Source organism: Osmerus eperlanus, chromosome 17 (genome assembly GCF_963692335.1).
Source record: "Osmerus eperlanus chromosome 17, fOsmEpe2.1, whole genome shotgun sequence".
Classification (NCBI taxonomy): Eukaryota; Metazoa; Chordata; class Actinopteri; order Osmeriformes; family Osmeridae; genus Osmerus; species Osmerus eperlanus.
Window position 1 is genome coordinate 4367216 of NC_085034.1, and position 18079 is coordinate 4385294.

Consider the following 18079-nt stretch of genomic DNA (forward strand, 5'->3'; position numbering starts at 1 on the left):
CAAATTTGAGTGCCCACAGTATCAACCAGACAATACAAAATTAGGACAACTGATCTTAAATAGAGATGTATTTAACATTTTTATTGAGGTATCCTCACACAGACATAGTATCCTTGAAGCTAATCATAGATCTTTAGCTTAATATAAATTAACGCTGCACCACAAATCTACAGATTACAGCTACCCATTGTATATTTTATGATACAGAACCAAATATGTCACTGACTCTTCGAATGGTATAGGTTGCCTCCTGAACAGACAATCTGATCTCAACAAAGCGGTTAAAGTCAATTGGCACAGTTGTGTGAGTGAGTGCAGATTCAGATTTGGGTGAATAGACAATTAGTGGGGTGACTGTCACTCTCACCAACTCATCCATATTCAGCAGCCAAAGTGAAGGCAGTCATTCATTAATCCAGTAACAGATCTATCTATTCTTCCCTTTTTCTGTCCATCCATCGTGCTTGCCCTCCCTCTACCGCGCCGTCTTGTTCTCCACCTCGGTGACAGAGACGAAGCGAGGGCGGCGGCGAACCCTCCTCTTAGTGTTGTGTTTGGGGTTCCTCTGGTACATGTCTGCAAGGACGAGAGAGAGAGAGAGAGAGAGAGACAGAGAGAGAGAGAGAGAGAGAGAGAGAGAGAGAGTGTGTGTGAGAGTGTGTGAGTGAGTGAGTGAGTGAGTGAGTGAGTGAGTGAGGGAGGGAGGGAGGGAGGGAGGGAGAGAGGGAGGGAAGAATTCAGGAGGTCAGCCTCTGTCAGGTTTGATCTATAAACATAGTTGAGATCATATTTATTTTAATTATGCTTTGGCTGTTTGTTTACATAACTGTACACATATTCACGTGTGGTTGATGGGTGTATCATTACCTTGGAAACTAAGATAGTATTGTCGGTGGCCTTTCATGACAGTGACCTCGGCCGAGCTATCTGCCAGGTAAGCCTCTTCCAGATCCCGGGACGAGACTGATGTCACACGCTGCTTATCGTCCTGACCACAATCAACATGAACAATTAATAATAATAATGTGTTCATGTATAACATGTCAAACCTGCGACTATAGCTCAGTATTTTACTGTATAACACCCCTCAAAGACAAAAGCAAACTCTCTGAGAAGGTTTGAGAACTTACAGGTCGTCCGTACTCAATCCAGTTTTCATGGTCACCCTTGTAGAACCACCGCCACTCCGTGGTAAGGATGTAGTGCGCCGGCTTCATCACCGTGGAAACCGTAGATTGACGCCGCACAGGTTCCGACTCCCTAGTCATGGTCAGGAAGTCCACTGGCCGAGAACCCAGACTACAGAAACAGATAACGTAATATTAGCAGTAAGATCACATTTCAACAGAGGGTAAATGGTTAACATTCCTGGTGGAGGGAGTTGACCTCTGACCTGTGAGTGTTGCGGGGGTCACAGTAGGCTCTCTCGATGTCCTCCATGCGTCTCAGGTCCCTCCAGCAAGTACCGTCGAACACCTCCCACTTATAAGGCAAGTTGAAGTGCACGCGGATACATTGGTCTGGGGGAAAATAACACATGACAAACGCCTTTAATACACATACATGCATGTGCATGCACACACACAAACACTAAATCTATGGAAGGAGAGAGGGGAGAAGGTCAGTTCACCCTGAAACCGACAGTTTCTACGGATGAAGTGAAGGCAGATTTCAGTCTTCTCCTCTCCTGTTCGGATTACAGGTCTGGGGATCTCAGCTATACGCTCTGTCATAAACAAAGATAAAACACAGTTTTATTGAAATACACCCATTACATACATTTGATTACGAATTCAAAGAGATGCCTTAAACGTTAAAGGACACTACGAAACACTAACGCCGTATGCACAAAGTAAACAACATACCTCTTGGGACCTGGGGTGCAGGTGTAGTGAGTTGGTAGATGTTCTGGTAGATGAAAGGCAGGTCGTGGACAATGTCACCACTGAGGCCCCTCTCTTCCAGCATGCGGCGGCCATGTTGGTCGATGACGTGTTGGCGTTTACACTTGTGCCCAAACATGCAGTCGCCTTGCACAAAGTGCATACACATGTGCACCTTAGTGCAGCTGCCTCTGAAGGTGCAGGCACCATGCGGACCAGACCCCTTGTTGTAGTGAGAGCACACCTGACAGGACGGAGAACAGGGCAGTGTCAGTCAACATCCCCATGGCAACGCATCTATACACACACACACACACACACACACACACACACACACACACACACACACACAGTCAACCACAGGCCACTTAGGTGCCTTTAGGAGGCTTTTGCAAAGAGACCAAAAAAAAATCAAACCTTACACACCAAAGCATTCTACTTTACCTCTCTGGAAACGGAAATTCCGCAGGAAAAAAATCTCATCAACAGAGTATTTTTTAATATTTTTGTTGTTTTGTTTTTATTTGGATTTGTTATTTCACTTTTGTTTCTTTTCTTTTTTTTATTTTCTTTTTTTTTATAAACAAACATTTCCTTAGGTCCAAAGTGACTTGTCTTCTTCCTCCCAGCGACCAGAGGAACTGAATGGCTGATCTTCACCCATACCGGGCTTAGGACAGAAGCATTTGGGGGTTTTTACTTTTTTCCCCCATTTTAAACTTTGTACCCCGAGGGAGTTATTGTTTTAGACTTGTCTGACAATACATTATGATGGAAGTTTCCACATCTCCATTTTGTTGCATGTGAGTGAAGCTGGTCCTCATTTTCAGAGGTGCCATCCAATCAGTATGCAGGCTTCCCTTCTTACTGGAACTGAATTTAACTTTTAAAATCTCAAGAAATCCTCCACACAACAGGAAATAGGCTATTTCTGCCCTAGCCTCTTGAGAGACAGAGGGAGAGAGAGCACTAGAGAGCATGAGATAGCCGAGTTTCTAAACAAAGTGTACACCCGAATACTGCTAAACTTGCAGAGAAGAGCGACACACAACAGCTGAAGCACCTGCAATGCAGAAATGTCCCACATTTACAAAGGAGGTCAAACTGAATAGATTCAAAAAGCAAAAGAGACAACAAAAGCATTCGTAGTCAACAAAACTGGCCAAGCTACATCCTGCTAGGGCTCTTAATGCCTGAGAAACATTCACTGGTACAGGACCGTGTTAGGACTTTGGTAGAGAAGAATGGGAGTCAGAAACAGTGTTTTGAACTTCAAGTTCTGAGTGTAGATTACAATAAGTATACAGTGAGTGAGTGTTACCTCAGGCAACAGGGTGGGGTCATTTTGCAGTAGTAGCAGGAAAAGTTCTTCTTCATGCAGCTCGTGCAGGGTGCACTCTCTCAGGAGGGGGTAGTTATGCTCCGAACGCACGTCATGAGAGAACTTACAAGGCTTCCTGGTGAGAGAACGGGGAGAACACAATGACCGCAGACAGTATTGTGAACGAGGGGCCTGTGAACCACATGTGCTGTGTATGTGCTGGATGTTGAGTTAGGATTACAAAATGTCAAGCCATTTGCATGTGTCAACCAAATGTACTATCTGGTGACAATAAAGGGAAGGTAATCGGGTAGGTTATACGAATACATTCATCGATACTGGGCTACCAACTGACCAAACAACACCGTGGAAGGGGGCGTGGGCCGTTCAGTAGACGGACTTGCTTTGGCCAATTTATAACTTCCAGGTTGTATTGAGGGCAGTACCTTACCTGCCTTTCCCGTATCTGCAGTTCCCATAAACAAAATATTTGCACAGGTGAAGTTCTGGGCAATTTGGGCATTCTTGTTTTGTATAATTTCTGCAGAGTCTCAGAGACGTTTTTGCGACAATAGTACAGTCCGTCCCCCATTCGTCTGTCTGCTCGATGTTCCTAACCACAAGGAATCGAGGGCACTTCTTCACGATGTACCAAAAGTCGTCCTCGGTAATGTCGAAACGCTGTAGCACCTTTCGGTGCAACTGTAGGAGGACCATGGATCCTTTGTTGCTACATAATACACTAGTCGCATAATGAATTACTCTGGCATAGCTTGACATTTTGGTAGCTTGGTTGCTAGCAAGCTAAGCTATCTATCATCAACCCGTCCCTTTAAGAATAGCGGAAGCTACCGCAACAACAGCCGACAGATGAGTGTTTCTCATTTCTTCCACTTGAGGGCGATAGTGTTTCAGTCACGCCCGCTCCTCCTGAGGGCCTCTCCAGATATCGCCTATGATAAAATTAACAGTCCCTGAAATGTTTGCGATTCGAAAACTATAAATAGACAGCCACCTAGAGTTACTTATTGTGCATATCTGTGACCCGTGTCTTGTAGATTTTTGCATTATGATTATGCTCATGTAGTGAATTATTTTGTTTAAACAAATAATTAGCAGTAATTGATTTATCAGCATCGATCAGTCGGTTTGAACTTTGTCGTTTCTTGTAATGTACACGTTTACCAGGACATAAGTGTTCCAAAACGTCTTGTTAGTTTGTGATATGCTGATTTAAGATGAGATTTAGATACAAAATGGGATTTAGTTCGACTAAACTGTTTTAGAATAGAAAATGGTTCAATTGATCAAATGTGTCGTAAAGGAAGGCAATAATTTTGTTTTATTTATTTTGTGTGCGAACCATATACTTACAGAGGAACTTTTTGGTGGAAAGATCGTTTGGTCCCCACTCCCCAACATGGCTTTTGCATCACAAGGCGTTGCAATGGCACATCTTAATTTGATAAATATTCTCCTTAAAGTGGTAAGTAATCCTAGGAAACTTTTACATGTAATTAGTGTAATAATAATCGTAAAATCGGTCTTGAGAAAATGTGTATTCATAGAGCAAACCATGGGAGCAAAGCTACTTCGTATGTTATCCTCATGGGGGCGCTATAAGTAAAATAAGCGTAGTTGTACTACAGTATTGTGAACCGCAGACTTTCCGTAGTGTTGCCAAGAGTAGCAACATGGCAGGTGCAATGGCTTGTGAGCTACATAGCTAGGCGTAAATGATCCCTAAATAATAATGTCCGTGAGAGTTAACCTCCTGCAATATCATATTCTTCTTAAAAGTAATATAATTATATATTTTTAATTACGTTTAAACTGAAATGGTGGTGCCAACGATGCTAGCTTCCCTAAATAGCATCGGTCATCGGCCTCTCCTGCTAGAACTTGTTGAGCTAGCCAACTTTAGTGTAGGTAGCCGGTTGGCTAGCTAGCTCCGAAATCGTCGACATTGATTCTGGGCTGACTGTAAATCTGCTCATCCTAAACCATGACTGATACGCCGCGAGAGGAGGAGCTGCAGCCGGTGCCGCGCGAACGGGCGATTCTGGAAAGTTTCTTCACGCAGCTCGGCATGTTCTCTTTTGACCGTGCTAAGGACTACGTAGAGAAGGAGAAGGACAACAGTAAGAGTGCAGGGGCTATCTGGGCAGCTCTGCTCGCAGCCCTCGCCCACTTGGCTGTGGCGGAGAAGGCCTACCACAACATGACATTCCTCGGACAAAAGCTGGGTAGGTTTAAATTATTTTAGGCTTACTCATAACCTTCTATTTCATAATGACTTAACAGACGTTTTGTTTCAAACGTAGCCTATATGTGTTGCGATCCTAAACAGTAGATGGCGTTACAACCCTAAACAGAAGATGCAATGGCACACAGTGTTCTCCATTTACACATTGCAATTATTTATTTTTTTGTAATGTCTAAGACCTTTTTCTCTACATTGTGAGTTTGGTCTAAATCTATTGGGTGGGGGGTCTTTTTCCTTGCAGGCGGGCAATCGTTTTTCAGTCGTAAAGACTCCATCCGTACCATCTACACGTCTCTCTACAACGAGCTTAGGAAGGTGGTGACCACAGGGCGCCACGCCCAGCCTGGTATAGCCCCCTACTTAGAAGACCTGCCATCACATCTGTCAGAGCAGCTGTGCCACTTTTCTCAGGCACGCATGGAGATGGCAGACCTGTATGAGAAGATGCACTCGCTGGGCAGCCAGAAGAACATTAACTCAGAGGAACTTGTTACAGCCCTGGAGGTGGTACTTCAGAAGTACAGTTCCAGGTGTGTGTGTGTGTGTGGAGGAGAAGGAGGGGTTCAGTTATTTAGCTGCCTGACACCATGTCTTCCTAGCAAATACCTGTCCTCTTTCTCTTACTGTATTCTATAATGACCCTCCCCCCTCCCAGGTTCCACCACCCGATCCTGGGTCGCTTGGATGGGGGCTTCCAGACGGAGGTAGATGTGGTGACCCAGCTACTGCGCTGCCAGGCCCAGGTGTCCGAGTGGCACTTTCTGCCTGCCTTACTCAGCCTGCACGGGGCCAGCACCAAGCTAACTGCCTGGGGGCAGCTCTTCCAGCGCCAGAAAGAGACCCGCAAGCATCTGTTTGGGGGCCAGTCTCAGAAGGCCGTGCAGCCTCCCCACCTGTACCTGTGGCTGCAGCGTCTGCAGGTGGCTCTGCTGGCCAAGTTCAGCTTCTACTTCCATGAGGCGCTGAGCCGCCAGGCTGCCCCTGTCGACATGAGGGCAGCCACCGCCCGCACCACCCCCGACTACCACGGCAAGATCTGCTCCTTCATCCGCAAGCACGACGCCAACAACGTGTCGTTGGTGTTCGACAACCGCGGCTCGGACAGCTTCCAGGGCCACGGCTACCACCACCCACACTCGTACCGCGAGGCGCCCAAGGGGGTGGAGCAGTTCCCCGCCGTGGTGTCGCTGCCCTCCGGGGAGCGGCCTCTCACCCACTGGCCCAACGTCATCATGATGATGGGTGACCGTGCCGGCGAGCTCAACACACTGGACAAGGTGGTTCACTTCTACGACGACAAGGTCCAGAGCACCTACTACCTGACCAGGCCTGAACCCCACTTCACCCTGGTGGTCATCTTCGATGGCAGGAAGTCTGAGAAGGACTCTCACATCACGGCCTTCCTACAGGAGATCTCAGGCTCGCTGAGGAACTCCAAACCCTTCAGCACCCTCAAACCTGGCTCCAAGGGCTGAGCTGTACCCTAGCCTGCAGGACCAGTTAGCAGAGATGCTTTCAACCACTAACCTCCGCTTGAGTATTTCATTGCCATTTAATTTTAACTTTAATTTTGTTTTAAAGATTTCCATGGTCCAACTGTCTTGTTTGTTAAGCATCAGGCTTCACATTCTTTCTTTTGCCAAATCAGTTCCTGGCCAAAGAGAAGCTTCACCTTTTGAATGTGGCCTCTTCTCTCTGAGGACTATTCTGGAACACTGTCTCTCAGATTCTAACCCTGTCTTGGATATGCTGCTGTATGCAACTCATGTTGTTTAATATTTAATGTGTATATAATGTTTACCGTTTTAGGAAGAGCACTTTTAGTTATGAATTGAATTATGAAGTGTTGTGCTGTCAGTAAAATAAACTGTTCAGCAGATTGTCATTTCTGACTACAGTTTGAGAAGTTAAAAAGGTTTGTGTGTTCTAGTATAAATGAGTTGGATGTGTTTGAGCACTTTGTTTCAGAGAACAAACACTTCCTGCATAATAACCACACCCTTGTAAAAGTTTTATAAAGGACACGTGTTCTGTGCCAGTGCCCTGCATTGGAACAGAACAGTTGAAGAGGCAAGAGCCAGGATTACCAGAGTTCAACCTGCCAGGATTCTCTTCAGTCAAGTATCAGCAAGCTCATGTACATCTTAATTAAAAGGCACACAGAACATGGGTGTTTATTTTGCTTTATTTATAATAAATACAACACATCAATACAATCCATTTGGCTATAAGAGCTAATTTTTAGGAAGCTCAAGTTTCAGATACAGCAACACTAACAGACAAAACCATTTTCCTTTATTATCAAACATTCAGAGAAACCTCCCTTTAGTTAAAATGCACCAACATGTTATGATGCTACATGCCAAGTACACAATCCTATACATCAAAGTGCAATGTCACAATGGATTAACTCTAATTCATAATTCAGTAGTCTACTAAACACTATGATTATTTCATTCTGAGTGCTGCTGCTCTTCGTTCAGTACATGCACGAGTGAATCACAACTCCCCAAAAAGACAAGGGTAAAAAAAAGGCACTTTCACATACACACACACACACAAACAGATGCACACACCCTTAGTCCGTCTTGGCAACACACTTCCTGTTTCTCTACACATTCGCATCAATCACCAACCTAGTTAAGAGGCCACATTCAGTGTGCTGTTCAAGTGTTTTGGGGTATTAAACACAGCGCCCACCCTGTTAGCTTACTGTGAATTTAAGGTTATCAAGTGACTTCAGAGTAATAACCAGGTAAACCGTATTCTCCCACACACACACACCCTTGCCAATGTGACATGCTTTTTTTTCAAACACACAGTTGGGCAATCACGCAAACCGTCCCTAACCTGCACATGCTTGGGTTTTCAAGGCGAGCATGAATAATCCAACGTGTTCAATGCCTCTGCACTTTCAAGAGAACAGAACAAAGGCAGTCAGGCAGGGACAGACAGACAGACCAACGTACACTCTCTTTCTATCACACACGCACACACACAGACACACTATTGGGAAAGAATAAGTAATTGTGCACACACACCCATTCCAGAAAAGTTACAGTCCAGGCTTGTATCCGCTCTATCACTAAACCACCACCCTGTTTCAACTCCGGTCTGGGTATAGGTCCACAGAACACATGAAGGCTGTTAATCTAGTGAGAGTCATCGCCACTTTAGTGACACCAGAGCCCACTGAACATTCATTAGATTGCTGAACAGTCGTTTAATACTGGAACATTCATTAAATAGCTGAACATTGGTTAAATATGTGAGTTTTGTCAACATTTACCTCAAGAGGCTTTGTTTGAGGCAAAGTGAGTTTAGCAGCTGAACCAAGTGATAAAGGACTAAAATAATCACACAGACATCATTCCATCATCCTTACTCTTCCCCACTGTGTGAACCATCCTCACCCCTAACAGGCCTTCACTCTGCAATGACCAATTAAATCACTCACCGTAAACGCAGCAGCCAATCGAAACACACTAAGAATACAGCAGCCTTTCGTGATAGGCCCGCGCTAGCTGAGGAGCCTATCTTTATGACAATACAGTCAACGTTCACGTCACGGAAACTACAGTTCACTGAGGGCAAACTACACTTCCCACGTATCTGACTACATCTTATACACAGGACAGGATTTCTGCCTCAGTTTATTCCTCTACCCCTCCCATTTAGCAGTCCTCTAGCTAACCTTTGATAAATGCTTCGATACATGGAGAAAGTAAACTCCTACACACCAAAGAGTACACACCAACCTGACGACACACATAAATATCATGGCATATCATATCGTATTTCATATCATATATTATATTTTATTATTACTACATAAAACCCTTTTTCACCTTCCTGTCCTACTGTTTCTACCCTCATGATTATTAACAGTAAGCAGTACCCTGTTCTCTACTTCTGTCCCAGTTTTGGCCTGGGTCGGCCTGATTCTGCCCTGTTTTCGCTCACATGGTGCAGGACTTGTCCAGCGGTGGGGGCAGAGGGGGGGTGCTGCTCTTGGGTGGGACCAGGGGTTTGGGCCTCAGGGCAGGGGGGCGCAAGGGAGCCCCCATGCGTGCCGCTGCCACAGGCTTGAAGGAGCCCAGAGTGTCAGGGGAGGGGTTTGAGGGCCTGGGGGGTCCAGGGGGAGGCCCAGGGAGGGGACTGAGGGGGCTTAAAGGGCTGAGGGGGCTGGGGGTGCCCGGGGTCCCAGGGGTCCCTGGTGTGCCCGGTGTGCTCGGGGTGCTGTGGGGGCTGGGAGACTCTGAGGAGCAGGCTGTGATGGGGCCATTCTTCACCTGCTCCAGCGTGTCCAGGACCACGTCAGGGGCCGGTCGGCAGCCCTGCCTCTCCAACTGGCGCAGTTCCCCCAGAGTCTCCTCTATGTCCTACGAGGAGACATTCATATTCAATACAAATATGACACTAATTAAAGTCTACTAATGTTGGAGAAACGGTGTGTGTGTGTACCTGCGCCAGTGTGTCTGGGTCCAGTGTTCTGGAGCGGTGGGACTCAGTGAAGCTGTGCTGCCCACTGCTGGAGCGGCGGATGGGCGTGTCTTCAGGCCGGCGAAGTGAATCATGTCGGCTCACACTCACCGTAACCGCAGCAGCAGAACGACGCCGGCGCTCTGGGCTATCCAGGGGCGGAGTCATGCCCTGGCCTCGCCCCAGTAACAGCTCACGTGGGCTGAAGTGGCCAGTCACAGGCGGGGAGCTCCTCTCTAGCACCCCTCCGTTGCCATGACAGTGGCTGTCGCTAGAGCGTCCCAAGGGACGACGGAAAAGACCCTCAGTCCTCTTCCTGCGGTGGCTATCATCAAAAAACACACTTAGTTTGATTAGCTTAGTGCTGGCCCACAGAGTACAACACATTAGCTAAGCTTGTTAGCTAGACACATGTGGGCTATGTTTAGCGTGGTAGCTTGTTGACTGACCTGTTGTAGGCCTCCGGTGGTCTGATGTCAGTGGGGGAACTCAGGTCGGACCTGGTTCTCTTGTCGTCAGAACCTGAGGTGTTGCCGTTCCCGCTGTCACTGTCGGTTTTCTGACTGAGCGTGTCCGACATCGCGTCAGTCCTACGGCACCAAACAGAGCGTCTAACCAACCAATCAGACCAGTTGTTAATTACCTGTTCATTAGCAAGTGATTAGGTACTCCCCATCCGTCTATAAACCCATTCATCCACCAGATAATCCATAATTCTAAAGAAGCGCTCAATCGATCCATAAGGGCTAGCGCAAGCTGTCGGGTTGCTCTCATTAGCAACATCTCATGTGAGGAACGTGTGTGGGTAGTGTGTAGGCAGAGGGTGTGTTGTGGTGAACTTGCCTGTCTTTAAGCACTATGTACTGGTGAGGCACCAGCCCATGAGTCCCATTGTGTCGCCCCTCCCACCAGTCTTGTGACGCTCTCTGGTAGAGCTGCAGAGTCGCGCCCTTCTTAAAGGAGAGCTCTCGTCCAGAACGGCCAACGTAGTCAAACCTGGCAACTGCCTCCACAGCCTCCCCCTCTGAGAAAGACAGAGAGAGAGAGAGAGAGAGGGGGGAAGGGAGAGAGAGAGTGATAAGAGACAGACAGAATGATAGAGGTGAACTTGTCAATCATCTGTCTCAGAGACACTATCCCCCCAGAGCTCAACCAATAGGGATGAAGGAGACTTGGGGGGAAATCTTCCCCTTTTTAATCCCTGCTTCCTCTCTGCCTCCACAGAGGAAAAATCACACACAGCTCACAGCGAGACCCAGAGAAGGTGGGGGGGGGGGGGCTGGTCTCTAAGGCTGCTGTTGCCATGGCGACGGCTCTCAATTGGTTGGATGGGAGAGAGAGAAGCCCACTGGATGATTGTGTGGGGGTCGGAGGTCAGGCGTACCCTCCTCACTGGTCTGTGTCTCTGTGCCGCCATCCGGTTCTGCGTCCTCCAAGGCTCCTGGCTCGCTGAACGGGCTCTCGCTGAGCAGGAGGGAGGGGGGTCGAGAGAGGCAGAAAAAGAGAGAGGGAGAGAATCGGAAAGTAAGTACCAAATTGCAGCAGTCAGCAGTAAAGCTAGTGCTGGTCTTGCTTGATATTTCACGCAGACGAAAAAGCAAGCTCCGTGAACAGATGGTTAGACAGCTGGCAAGTCAGTCTAAATGTATGGAACCAACAATGGTATATCAATTACTGGCCATCCTGTTAGCAGATGCAGCTTCCTAGATCATGTCAGTCTTACCAGTACTGATCTCCAGTCATGCACTTCTCATAAACTGGCCCCGGCAGCTCCTTGGTGTCCGGGAAGATGTTGTCATTGTGAAGGATGACCGTTTTTACGACCTCATTGACATGTGCCTGGCAGGCCACCTGGTCCAGTGTGTCAGGAGTGGGCAGCAGGGTGGGGCCAAACACTATGGCCAGGTTCCCTGCATCCATCATGTTCTCATCACTGTACTGGGACAGACTGCACAAGAGGCAGAGGTTAACATTGTTAAACTTCCCTTACGACATCACACAAATGCTACATTACACTCAAGTTTAGCTCGAGGATTCGAACACTGGCAAAATACCGTGCATCAATTGATCTTGTAGCACCAACCAATTGATGTTGCCAGACAAGAATCGGTTTCAGAACATAACACATGCGCATCACACATATTTTTTTTTCTTCCCTTCTCTCATCCTGTTCACAACTCTGGCTTCACACTCCCAGTGTCTCAGCCTGTGAAGAGGCTTTATAGAGGAGACATGGCATTTGTCCATGCTGTGGATTTACTGTTCACTGTGCTCTCTATGCACATGAAACCTGCTTCTGTGGAGTGTGTGTGTATATATATACACATGAATATTGGGGGGGGGGGGGACATCCCCCCCAATATTCAAATCTGGTCAAAATATCCCCCCCAATATATTGACATAAAAATATAAATGTGCTACGCTACGACAGGCAACCACGCACGCTGTCCCAAATTATAATTAAAAATGTAATTTGTCCCCCCCAATGTTGACTCCATGGCTACGGCCTTGTTCTACAGCACATCAGAGCTGGAGGTCAGCATTTGGTTCAGTCACTCACTGGTTCAGAAAGGCAAACAGGTACCGCATCACCACCAGAGTAGCCCGTGGGGCTGCCAGTAAAATCTTCCGGATACATTGGGCTCTCTCGTACAGACTCTCTATACCTGTGGACACAGACACACACGTGCAAACACACACACACACAGCAGCTGTCAGTAGTCCCAGGATGCTGTGAGGCATTTGCGATCCTGACACATCCTGAAATACAACCTCCCCATGGCGGAAAGAGGAACGCAGCTCTGCCCCCTCGGTGGAACAGAGAGAATCAGTGTGTGTTTCAGAGAGACAATAAGAGACTAAAGCACCCGTAGACAAAGAGAGGAAGAGAGCTAGAGTGTGTAGGAGGATGGGCGAGAGAGAAGAAGAAAAAGGGAATGCTCAGAGATTGAGCATGTATTACACATAATGCTTGAGGTATTGTTCAATTTATAAAGCCTCTGCTGAAGGGTGTCAGTGAGACGGCAGTGCTCATTCATACAGAAGGGAAGTAACAGTAACTTACTGTAATTCGCTCTGGATAAGAGCGTCTGCTAAAATGACTAAACAGTGCAGTTATGCAAGGCAACTGATGTACAGTCGGATAACTGTTTTTGAATTCAGTCAAGTGCCATGCTGACTACTGATAAGGTCAGATTCAGCAACATGTCTGCCCCTCACTGCTGTCAAAATGTCAGCCAGTGTCATGGTAAGTCAGAAGATCTTCACAGTAAAAAAAAAATCTGAAATACATGCTAATTGACCCCCTGAGCCTGTAAACACACACAGCCCCCATGAGAGTGCTGAACACACAAACACACTTCCAAGCCACCCACCTGCAGTTAGTTGCAGCCCCCCACCTCCGCCCCCCCATCCTCCCTCCCCCATTAGTCCCAGTCCCCCCATCTCCCTTATTAGTCCCAGTCCCCCCTGTCTCCCCATCTCCCCCATTAGTCCCAGTCCCTCCTGTCTCCCCATCTCCCTTATTAGTTCTAGTTCCCCCCCTCTCCCCCCTTCCAAGTTAGTCTTAGTCCCCTTCCCACCACATCTAGAATAACATGTAACTTACGGACACAGGAAATGAGATCATTGAACCTGTCCTTAGGAAAGAGCGGGTTTTCCAGCCCCCGGAAGTAGAGCTTGAGAACGCCCGCCACAGAGTTGATGTCATGGTTACTCTCCTCATCTATCAGAGGATCATTACCTAGGCAACAGACAGGAAGTCAGTCTACCTTGATCCTGACCAGACAATACTACTCAGATGTGACCTCACAGTGACCTCTCACCTCTCTCAAAGGAGTTCTTGATGTCGTTGACCTCCACCTGTGATCCAGACACCCGGAATATACCCTGGTGTTGAAGACCTGGAGGAAAAGAGGCAATGTGTGAGTGTTGGTTTCTGCCTGTGTGTGTGCGCATGTGTCAAGGGGAAAAACATATTTTACCATGGAGGTTTATGTAGCGGATGCAGCTCTCCACCAGTAGAGGAATGGCTTTAGTAGAGTCCTACACACAGGAGAAGATTCATACACAGTCAGTTTTATACTAAACTCACAAACAGAAAGACAGACCTACACACACATGCGTGCGTACACACACACACACACAAAACAAAAGCTTATGTAAACTTCACCTGATGTTTGCTATGGGAGTTTTTTCGCCCACGGCTGTAACAGGGAGAGAACAAGTCAGTAAAATTAGTCAGATGGCTGAGTGGTGAGGGAATCGGGCTAGTAATCAGAAGGTTGCTAGTTCGATTCCCGGCTATGCCAACCAAATGACGTTGTGTCCTTGGGCAAGGCACTTCACCCTACTTGCCTCGGGGGAATGTCCCTGTACTTACTGTAAGTCGCTCTGGATAAGAGCGTCTGCTAAATGACTAAAATGTAAATGTAAAATAATGTGCCAAGCATATTAAGTGTAAGAAAGCATTCATGTCCTACCTGGTGGTGAGCATGTCAGTTATATAGCCTGAAAAACAGACAAAGATGATCATTTAACCTTAAAGAACAACGAAGAGGGAAAGAGTTGCGAAGATAGAGGGATGGAGAGAAAGAGAGATCTATTTTACCCTCTGCCATGGCTTTCTTCAGCAGGTCATGTTTGGCTTGTAATTTGGAGATGAGATTACTGCCTTCCAGATACTCACGGAACTTCTGAAGAGGGCAGACAGAATAACCTTTTATCAACCATACACCATCAACTCTTATGTGAATCACTGCAACGTCATGTGTCTGTGTGCGTGTGTGTGTAATATATATATATATCTTACTGTGAAGTAGAAGAGCTCGGTTTCTTGCTGGTTGGCACGCCTCTTGGCGAGGCTGGGCTTGTTCAGGTATCCGTCCGACACGCTGGACTTGACGGACTCAGAGGACGGGCTGTGGGTGAAGCTCTGGGACACGTCGGAGTCGTCCAGCACCGTCATGTCCTGAAGGGTGGTCAGTGTGGCGCCCCAAGTCTTCTTCACCTGGAAGGTGGGGAGCAGACCTGGCCTCAGTCACATTGGAAGAGTGATGAGTGTCTTTATGTAGGTATACATGACAATGTATAAATGATGCAAATCACATGTTGGAGATTTTTGTGAACATACTTCTGGTCAAATTTGAGTCTGTGTGTGTGTGTGTGTGTTTGAATCTGTGTGTGTGTGTGTTTGAATCTGTGTGTGTGTGTGTGTGTGTGTTTGAATCTGCGTGTGTGTGTGTGTGTGTGTGTGTGGGTTTGCTGCAGAGACATGCAGAGGCAGCTCATTAATCCGGTCTCTATGAGCATTCCTGTGCCCTTCAGAGCGAGAGAACAGCTGCCCTCCCACACCACCAGCCTGGCATTACACCAAAACCCTCAAAAATCACTCGGAGACATTCTGAAAATGTAATTGAAACATCTCCAAGACTGGAATCGTGCCTAGCAAAATAGCACACACCACGATTTGATCTGGTGGGAAGTTTTATTTTTAGGAGTCTACATCTGTCTCCTCAAGGCCTCTACCCCTTTTCGCTCTCCCTCTACCCCCAGCAATTACCACACTAACACACCTTGTGAAGCCCTGTGTGACTGTGTGTGTGTGTGTGTGCGGGCGTCTCACCTCCTCATTCTCTATCTTGAGCGTGGCGAGGCGTGTCTGGAGCTGCTGCAGGCGCAGTGTGAGCTCCGCCTGCACCTGCGGCTGAGCGGCGATCTGAGCCACCTGGTCGGAGCACAGACAGGTTCGAGAGAGATCGCGAGCGAGAAAAAGAACGGTTTTCGTGGGCGTGTGAGATGGTGAGCGAGAAAGACCCCGTTTCGTGTGGATCTGCGCGCGTGTGACAGTTCTCACCGTGTCCCCCATGTGGGCCTGGAAGCTCCAGCGAGGTGGGGGGCAGAAGGCGGTGGGGTAGAGGCCCAGCAGGCGCTGTCTGTCACGGGCAGGATCCAGGCCTTCCACTGCCCCCTCCAGCACCTCCAGCCCTGCCCGCCTGGATGCCTCCACACTCAGCTCTGCTGACAGGTAGGTCCTCAGCGCGCGGCTCAGACTGGAGTGGTACCCCAGGTCACAGCACTGAAACAACATGGATAAATAGTTCATGAGGGGGGGGGGGGGGGGGGGGGAATAATGGTTATAATTCTATATTTAGAATAATCCGAACGAGAGAAACATTTCTGTGTGTGTTTGAAATTGTGTGTTTATGAGCTCACATCTATTATGTCTGGCAGGTCATGGATGTAGTATTTGAACACAGAGGAGTTGGTGGCCTCCAGAGTTAAAAGGTACTCATTCCTCGCTTTCAGCGTCTTCAGCTTGTTCTCTGAGTACTTTGCTTTCCTCTGGGGAGAGGAAGATGGAGAGATAGAGGGAAGGAGGAGAAAGGGGAATGAGTTGCTGGGTCAGGGCTGCTGTACGTACAAAATGCACTCTGTTTCTGAAACATGTCCCTCTGGGGTATCCATACCTTCTCCCTCATCTTCTCCATCTTGCGGGCGGCGTTGCGTCTCTGGTGGCGCTCCTCTATTCGCAGGCCAAACACAGGCTCCACCCCTCCGCTCGACCCCGTCTTGACACGCCCCTCCTGGCGCTCCGCTTCTCGGAGTTTCGTCTCGGCGTTCAGCGTCTCCGCGTTATACATGTGGTACGTCTTCATCACCTAGCAACCACAACCCTTACAGGTTCACCTGAACAAACTCGACAAACATTCGACCTGCCCTGCTTGCTGGACGTCTAGCTGTCAACTCCAACTGTTTTAGGGTCTTTATTTATTCACAACAAGGGCTTTTAAGCCAAGGAACCGTGGCAGAACTAAACTCAACAATCATGTTCTTTTTAGTCAGCACATTTCCCCATCTAAACAGAAGTGACAAGTAATCTTTTGTTGGAGTGATGAAAAATTGTGTGAAGGAGCTTACAAACTCCCCTGAGTTCCAGAACTTATACCAGAAACGGATAAAAAAGCTTTGAGGTGATGATGTCACTCACGGTGTAGAGCTCGTTGAGGAGCTTCATGAGATCTTCCTGCAGCTGGAAGGTGATCTCTTTACTCTGGAAGAGGTTGCAGGAAAAGATAGAGAAGAGGTGGAGGAAAGGAAAGGAACAGAGGATGCGCCCGGAGAAGAGAAGGAGGAAGAGAGAGAGAGGGTGGAGAGGAAGGAATAAATAAGCAAAGTGGAGAAGAGAGGTGAGGGGAGGTGAATACCACTAACAGTTATGTGGACAGCCGAGGAGAATATTCACACAGGCAGTAACTAATGGCACCGTCAACCCATCGATGAACTGAGCTGAAAAGGTGGCCAGGTAAATAAATGGAGCCATCCTTGAACAAACAGAAGGATTCATAAATGACCCAGCGTGCGGCTCTGCAGTGTGCATACAGACACTGCCTGGATGGGCTCTTCATGTATTAAACAGAGCCGGCTCGGTTTGGGAAGGAGTTATGTGACTATGTGGCATGCATTAATATTGCATTGTGCTAAATGACTGTGGAATCCCAGAATGGATGATTCCTGCTCCCTCACGGCACCCTCGTGAGATAGACCAGCTGAGCCTGTCACCATGACCACCATCCTGTCAGCGTTGTCATGGTCACCAGGCTGTCTCCAACTGGGCTGGCTCACACAAGGTTGTCGTCCAACTGTCCTTGTTTGCACGTACCAATCAGGGGTTTTATAAGCAGTTATAAGATAGATACACAGGCTGACAGAGCTTCCAAGTCTCTCTGTATTTTAAATATCATGAATAATACAAGACCCGGATAGAGATTAATAATGAACGCACTATACTAAACTTGGAGGTGTGTGCACGTGTGTGTGTTTGTATGTTTCATTTGTTAAACTCTGTACCAGGTCTCTTGAAGTACACAAGGGAATAAAATGCCGAAGCTTTTCATTAGAATCAATAGCATTTTTTCTAATAGCTCTCCTCCCAAATTCAGTTAACTTCAACAGTATCGAGCGTTCTGCTTCAGACTCAGACTTCACCAGACCAGGTGAACTCTGACCCCTGTGGGGCAGTCGTGACCTGTGACCTGTGATAAATGGAAGGCTGTGATTGGCTCGCTCACCCTCTTGAGCAGGCGGGCGGAGTCATCACTGATGTGTGTTAGGCGAGTGATGACGTTG

At 47.6% G+C, this 18079-nt stretch overlaps 4 protein-coding genes across 7 annotated transcripts; 1 reads left to right on the forward strand and 3 right to left on the reverse strand.

Annotated features, from left to right (window-relative positions):
• Window positions 1–60: 60 nt before the first annotated feature.
• Window positions 61–4073, reverse strand: parp12b (poly (ADP-ribose) polymerase family, member 12b). Of its 2 annotated transcripts, none has more exons than XM_062483623.1 (8): window positions 3656–4073; window positions 3205–3340; window positions 1866–2127; window positions 1643–1726; window positions 1394–1520; window positions 1131–1299; window positions 868–988; window positions 61–576 (listed from the first exon to the last, which is right to left on the reverse strand). In XM_062483623.1, the coding sequence occupies exons 1-8, from the start codon at window positions 3982–3984 to the stop codon at window positions 476–478; spliced, it is 1329 nt and encodes a 442-aa protein (XP_062339607.1). In that variant the 5' UTR covers window positions 3985–4073; the 3' UTR covers window positions 61–475. The 2 variants fall into 2 exon arrangements, with proteins under 2 accessions (XP_062339607.1, XP_062339605.1); XM_062483621.1 differs by having other exon boundaries at window positions 1631–1726; window positions 3656–4070.
• On the forward strand, window positions 3499–7355 carry kics2 (KICSTOR subunit 2). 3 transcript variants are annotated; one of them, XM_062483619.1, is made up of 5 exons: window positions 3499–3514; window positions 4581–4690; window positions 5234–5450; window positions 5712–6000; window positions 6126–7355. In XM_062483619.1, the coding sequence occupies exons 2-5, from the start codon at window positions 4625–4627 to the stop codon at window positions 6943–6945; spliced, it is 1392 nt and encodes a 463-aa protein (XP_062339603.1). In that variant the 5' UTR covers window positions 3499–3514; window positions 4581–4624; the 3' UTR covers window positions 6946–7355. The 3 variants fall into 3 exon arrangements, with proteins under 3 accessions (XP_062339603.1, XP_062339602.1, XP_062339604.1); XM_062483618.1 differs by lacking the exon at window positions 3499–3514 and having other exon boundaries at window positions 4149–4690; XM_062483620.1 differs by lacking the exons at window positions 3499–3514; window positions 4581–4690 and having other exon boundaries at window positions 4705–5450.
• Window positions 7356–7623: 268 nt separating this feature from the next.
• On the reverse strand, window positions 7624–10614 carry LOC134038030 (SLIT-ROBO Rho GTPase-activating protein 1-like). The gene is made up of 3 exons (XM_062483624.1): window positions 10402–10614; window positions 9935–10277; window positions 7624–9852 (listed from the first exon to the last, which is right to left on the reverse strand). Exons 1-3 carry the CDS (start codon window positions 10530–10532, stop codon window positions 9430–9432), a joined length of 897 nt encoding a protein of 298 aa, XP_062339608.1. The 5' UTR covers window positions 10533–10614; the 3' UTR covers window positions 7624–9429.
• A 96-nt stretch (window positions 10615–10710) lies between these two features.
• On the reverse strand, window positions 10711–18073 carry LOC134038026 (SLIT-ROBO Rho GTPase-activating protein 1-like). Its single transcript, XM_062483617.1, has 17 exons — window positions 18022–18073; window positions 16941–17003; window positions 16420–16611; window positions 16166–16294; window positions 15807–16028; window positions 15576–15677; window positions 14763–14960; window positions 14562–14646; window positions 14434–14461; window positions 14124–14157; window positions 13936–13996; window positions 13777–13854; window positions 13560–13694; window positions 12513–12618; window positions 11676–11900; window positions 11337–11416; window positions 10711–10976 (listed from the first exon to the last, which is right to left on the reverse strand). Exons 2-17 carry the CDS (start codon window positions 16965–16967, stop codon window positions 10726–10728), a joined length of 1953 nt encoding a protein of 650 aa, XP_062339601.1. The 5' UTR covers window positions 16968–17003; window positions 18022–18073; the 3' UTR covers window positions 10711–10725.
• Between the last annotated feature and the right edge of the window lie 6 nt (window positions 18074–18079).

Coding starts and splice junctions, on each gene's coding strand:
- kics2 (XM_062483618.1), top strand. CDS start 4,499: ATGGTTCAATTGATCAAATGTGTCGTAAAGGAAGGCAATAATTTTGTT. Junction 4,691..5,233: donor TAAATATTCTCCTTAAAGTG/GTAAGTAATCCT, acceptor CCGCGAGAGGAG/GAGCTGCAGCCGGTGCCGCG. Junction 6,001..6,125: donor CTTCAGAAGTACAGTTCCAG/GTGTGTGTGTGT, acceptor CCCCCCTCCCAG/GTTCCACCACCCGATCCTGG.
- LOC134038026 (XM_062483617.1), bottom strand. CDS start 16,967: ATGAAGCTCCTCAACGAGCTCTACACC. Junction 13,695..13,776: donor CAAGAACTCCTTTGAGAGAG/GTGAGAGGTCAC, acceptor TCTGTTGCCTAG/GTAATGATCCTCTGATAGAT. Junction 11,417..11,675: donor ATGACTGGAGATCAGTACTG/GTAAGACTGACA, acceptor CCTCCTGCTCAG/CGAGAGCCCGTTCAGCGAGC.
- LOC134038030 (XM_062483624.1), bottom strand. CDS start 10,532: ATGTCGGACACGCTCAGTCAGAAAACCGACAGTGACAGCGGGAACGGC. Junction 10,278..10,401: donor CCACCGGAGGCCTACAACAG/GTCAGTCAACAA, acceptor TTTTGATGATAG/CCACCGCAGGAAGAGGACTG. Junction 9,853..9,934: donor ACCCAGACACACTGGCGCAG/GTACACACACAC, acceptor GTCTCCTCGTAG/GACATAGAGGAGACTCTGGG.
- parp12b (XM_062483621.1), bottom strand. CDS start 3,984: ATGTCAAGCTATGCCAGAGTAATTCATTATGCGACTAGTGTATTATGT. Junction 1,300..1,393: donor GACCCCCGCAACACTCACAG/GTCAGAGGTCAA, acceptor CTGTTTCTGTAG/TCTGGGTTCTCGGCCAGTGG. Junction 989..1,130: donor GGATTGAGTACGGACGACCT/GTAAGTTCTCAA, acceptor GATTGTGGTCAG/GACGATAAGCAGCGTGTGAC.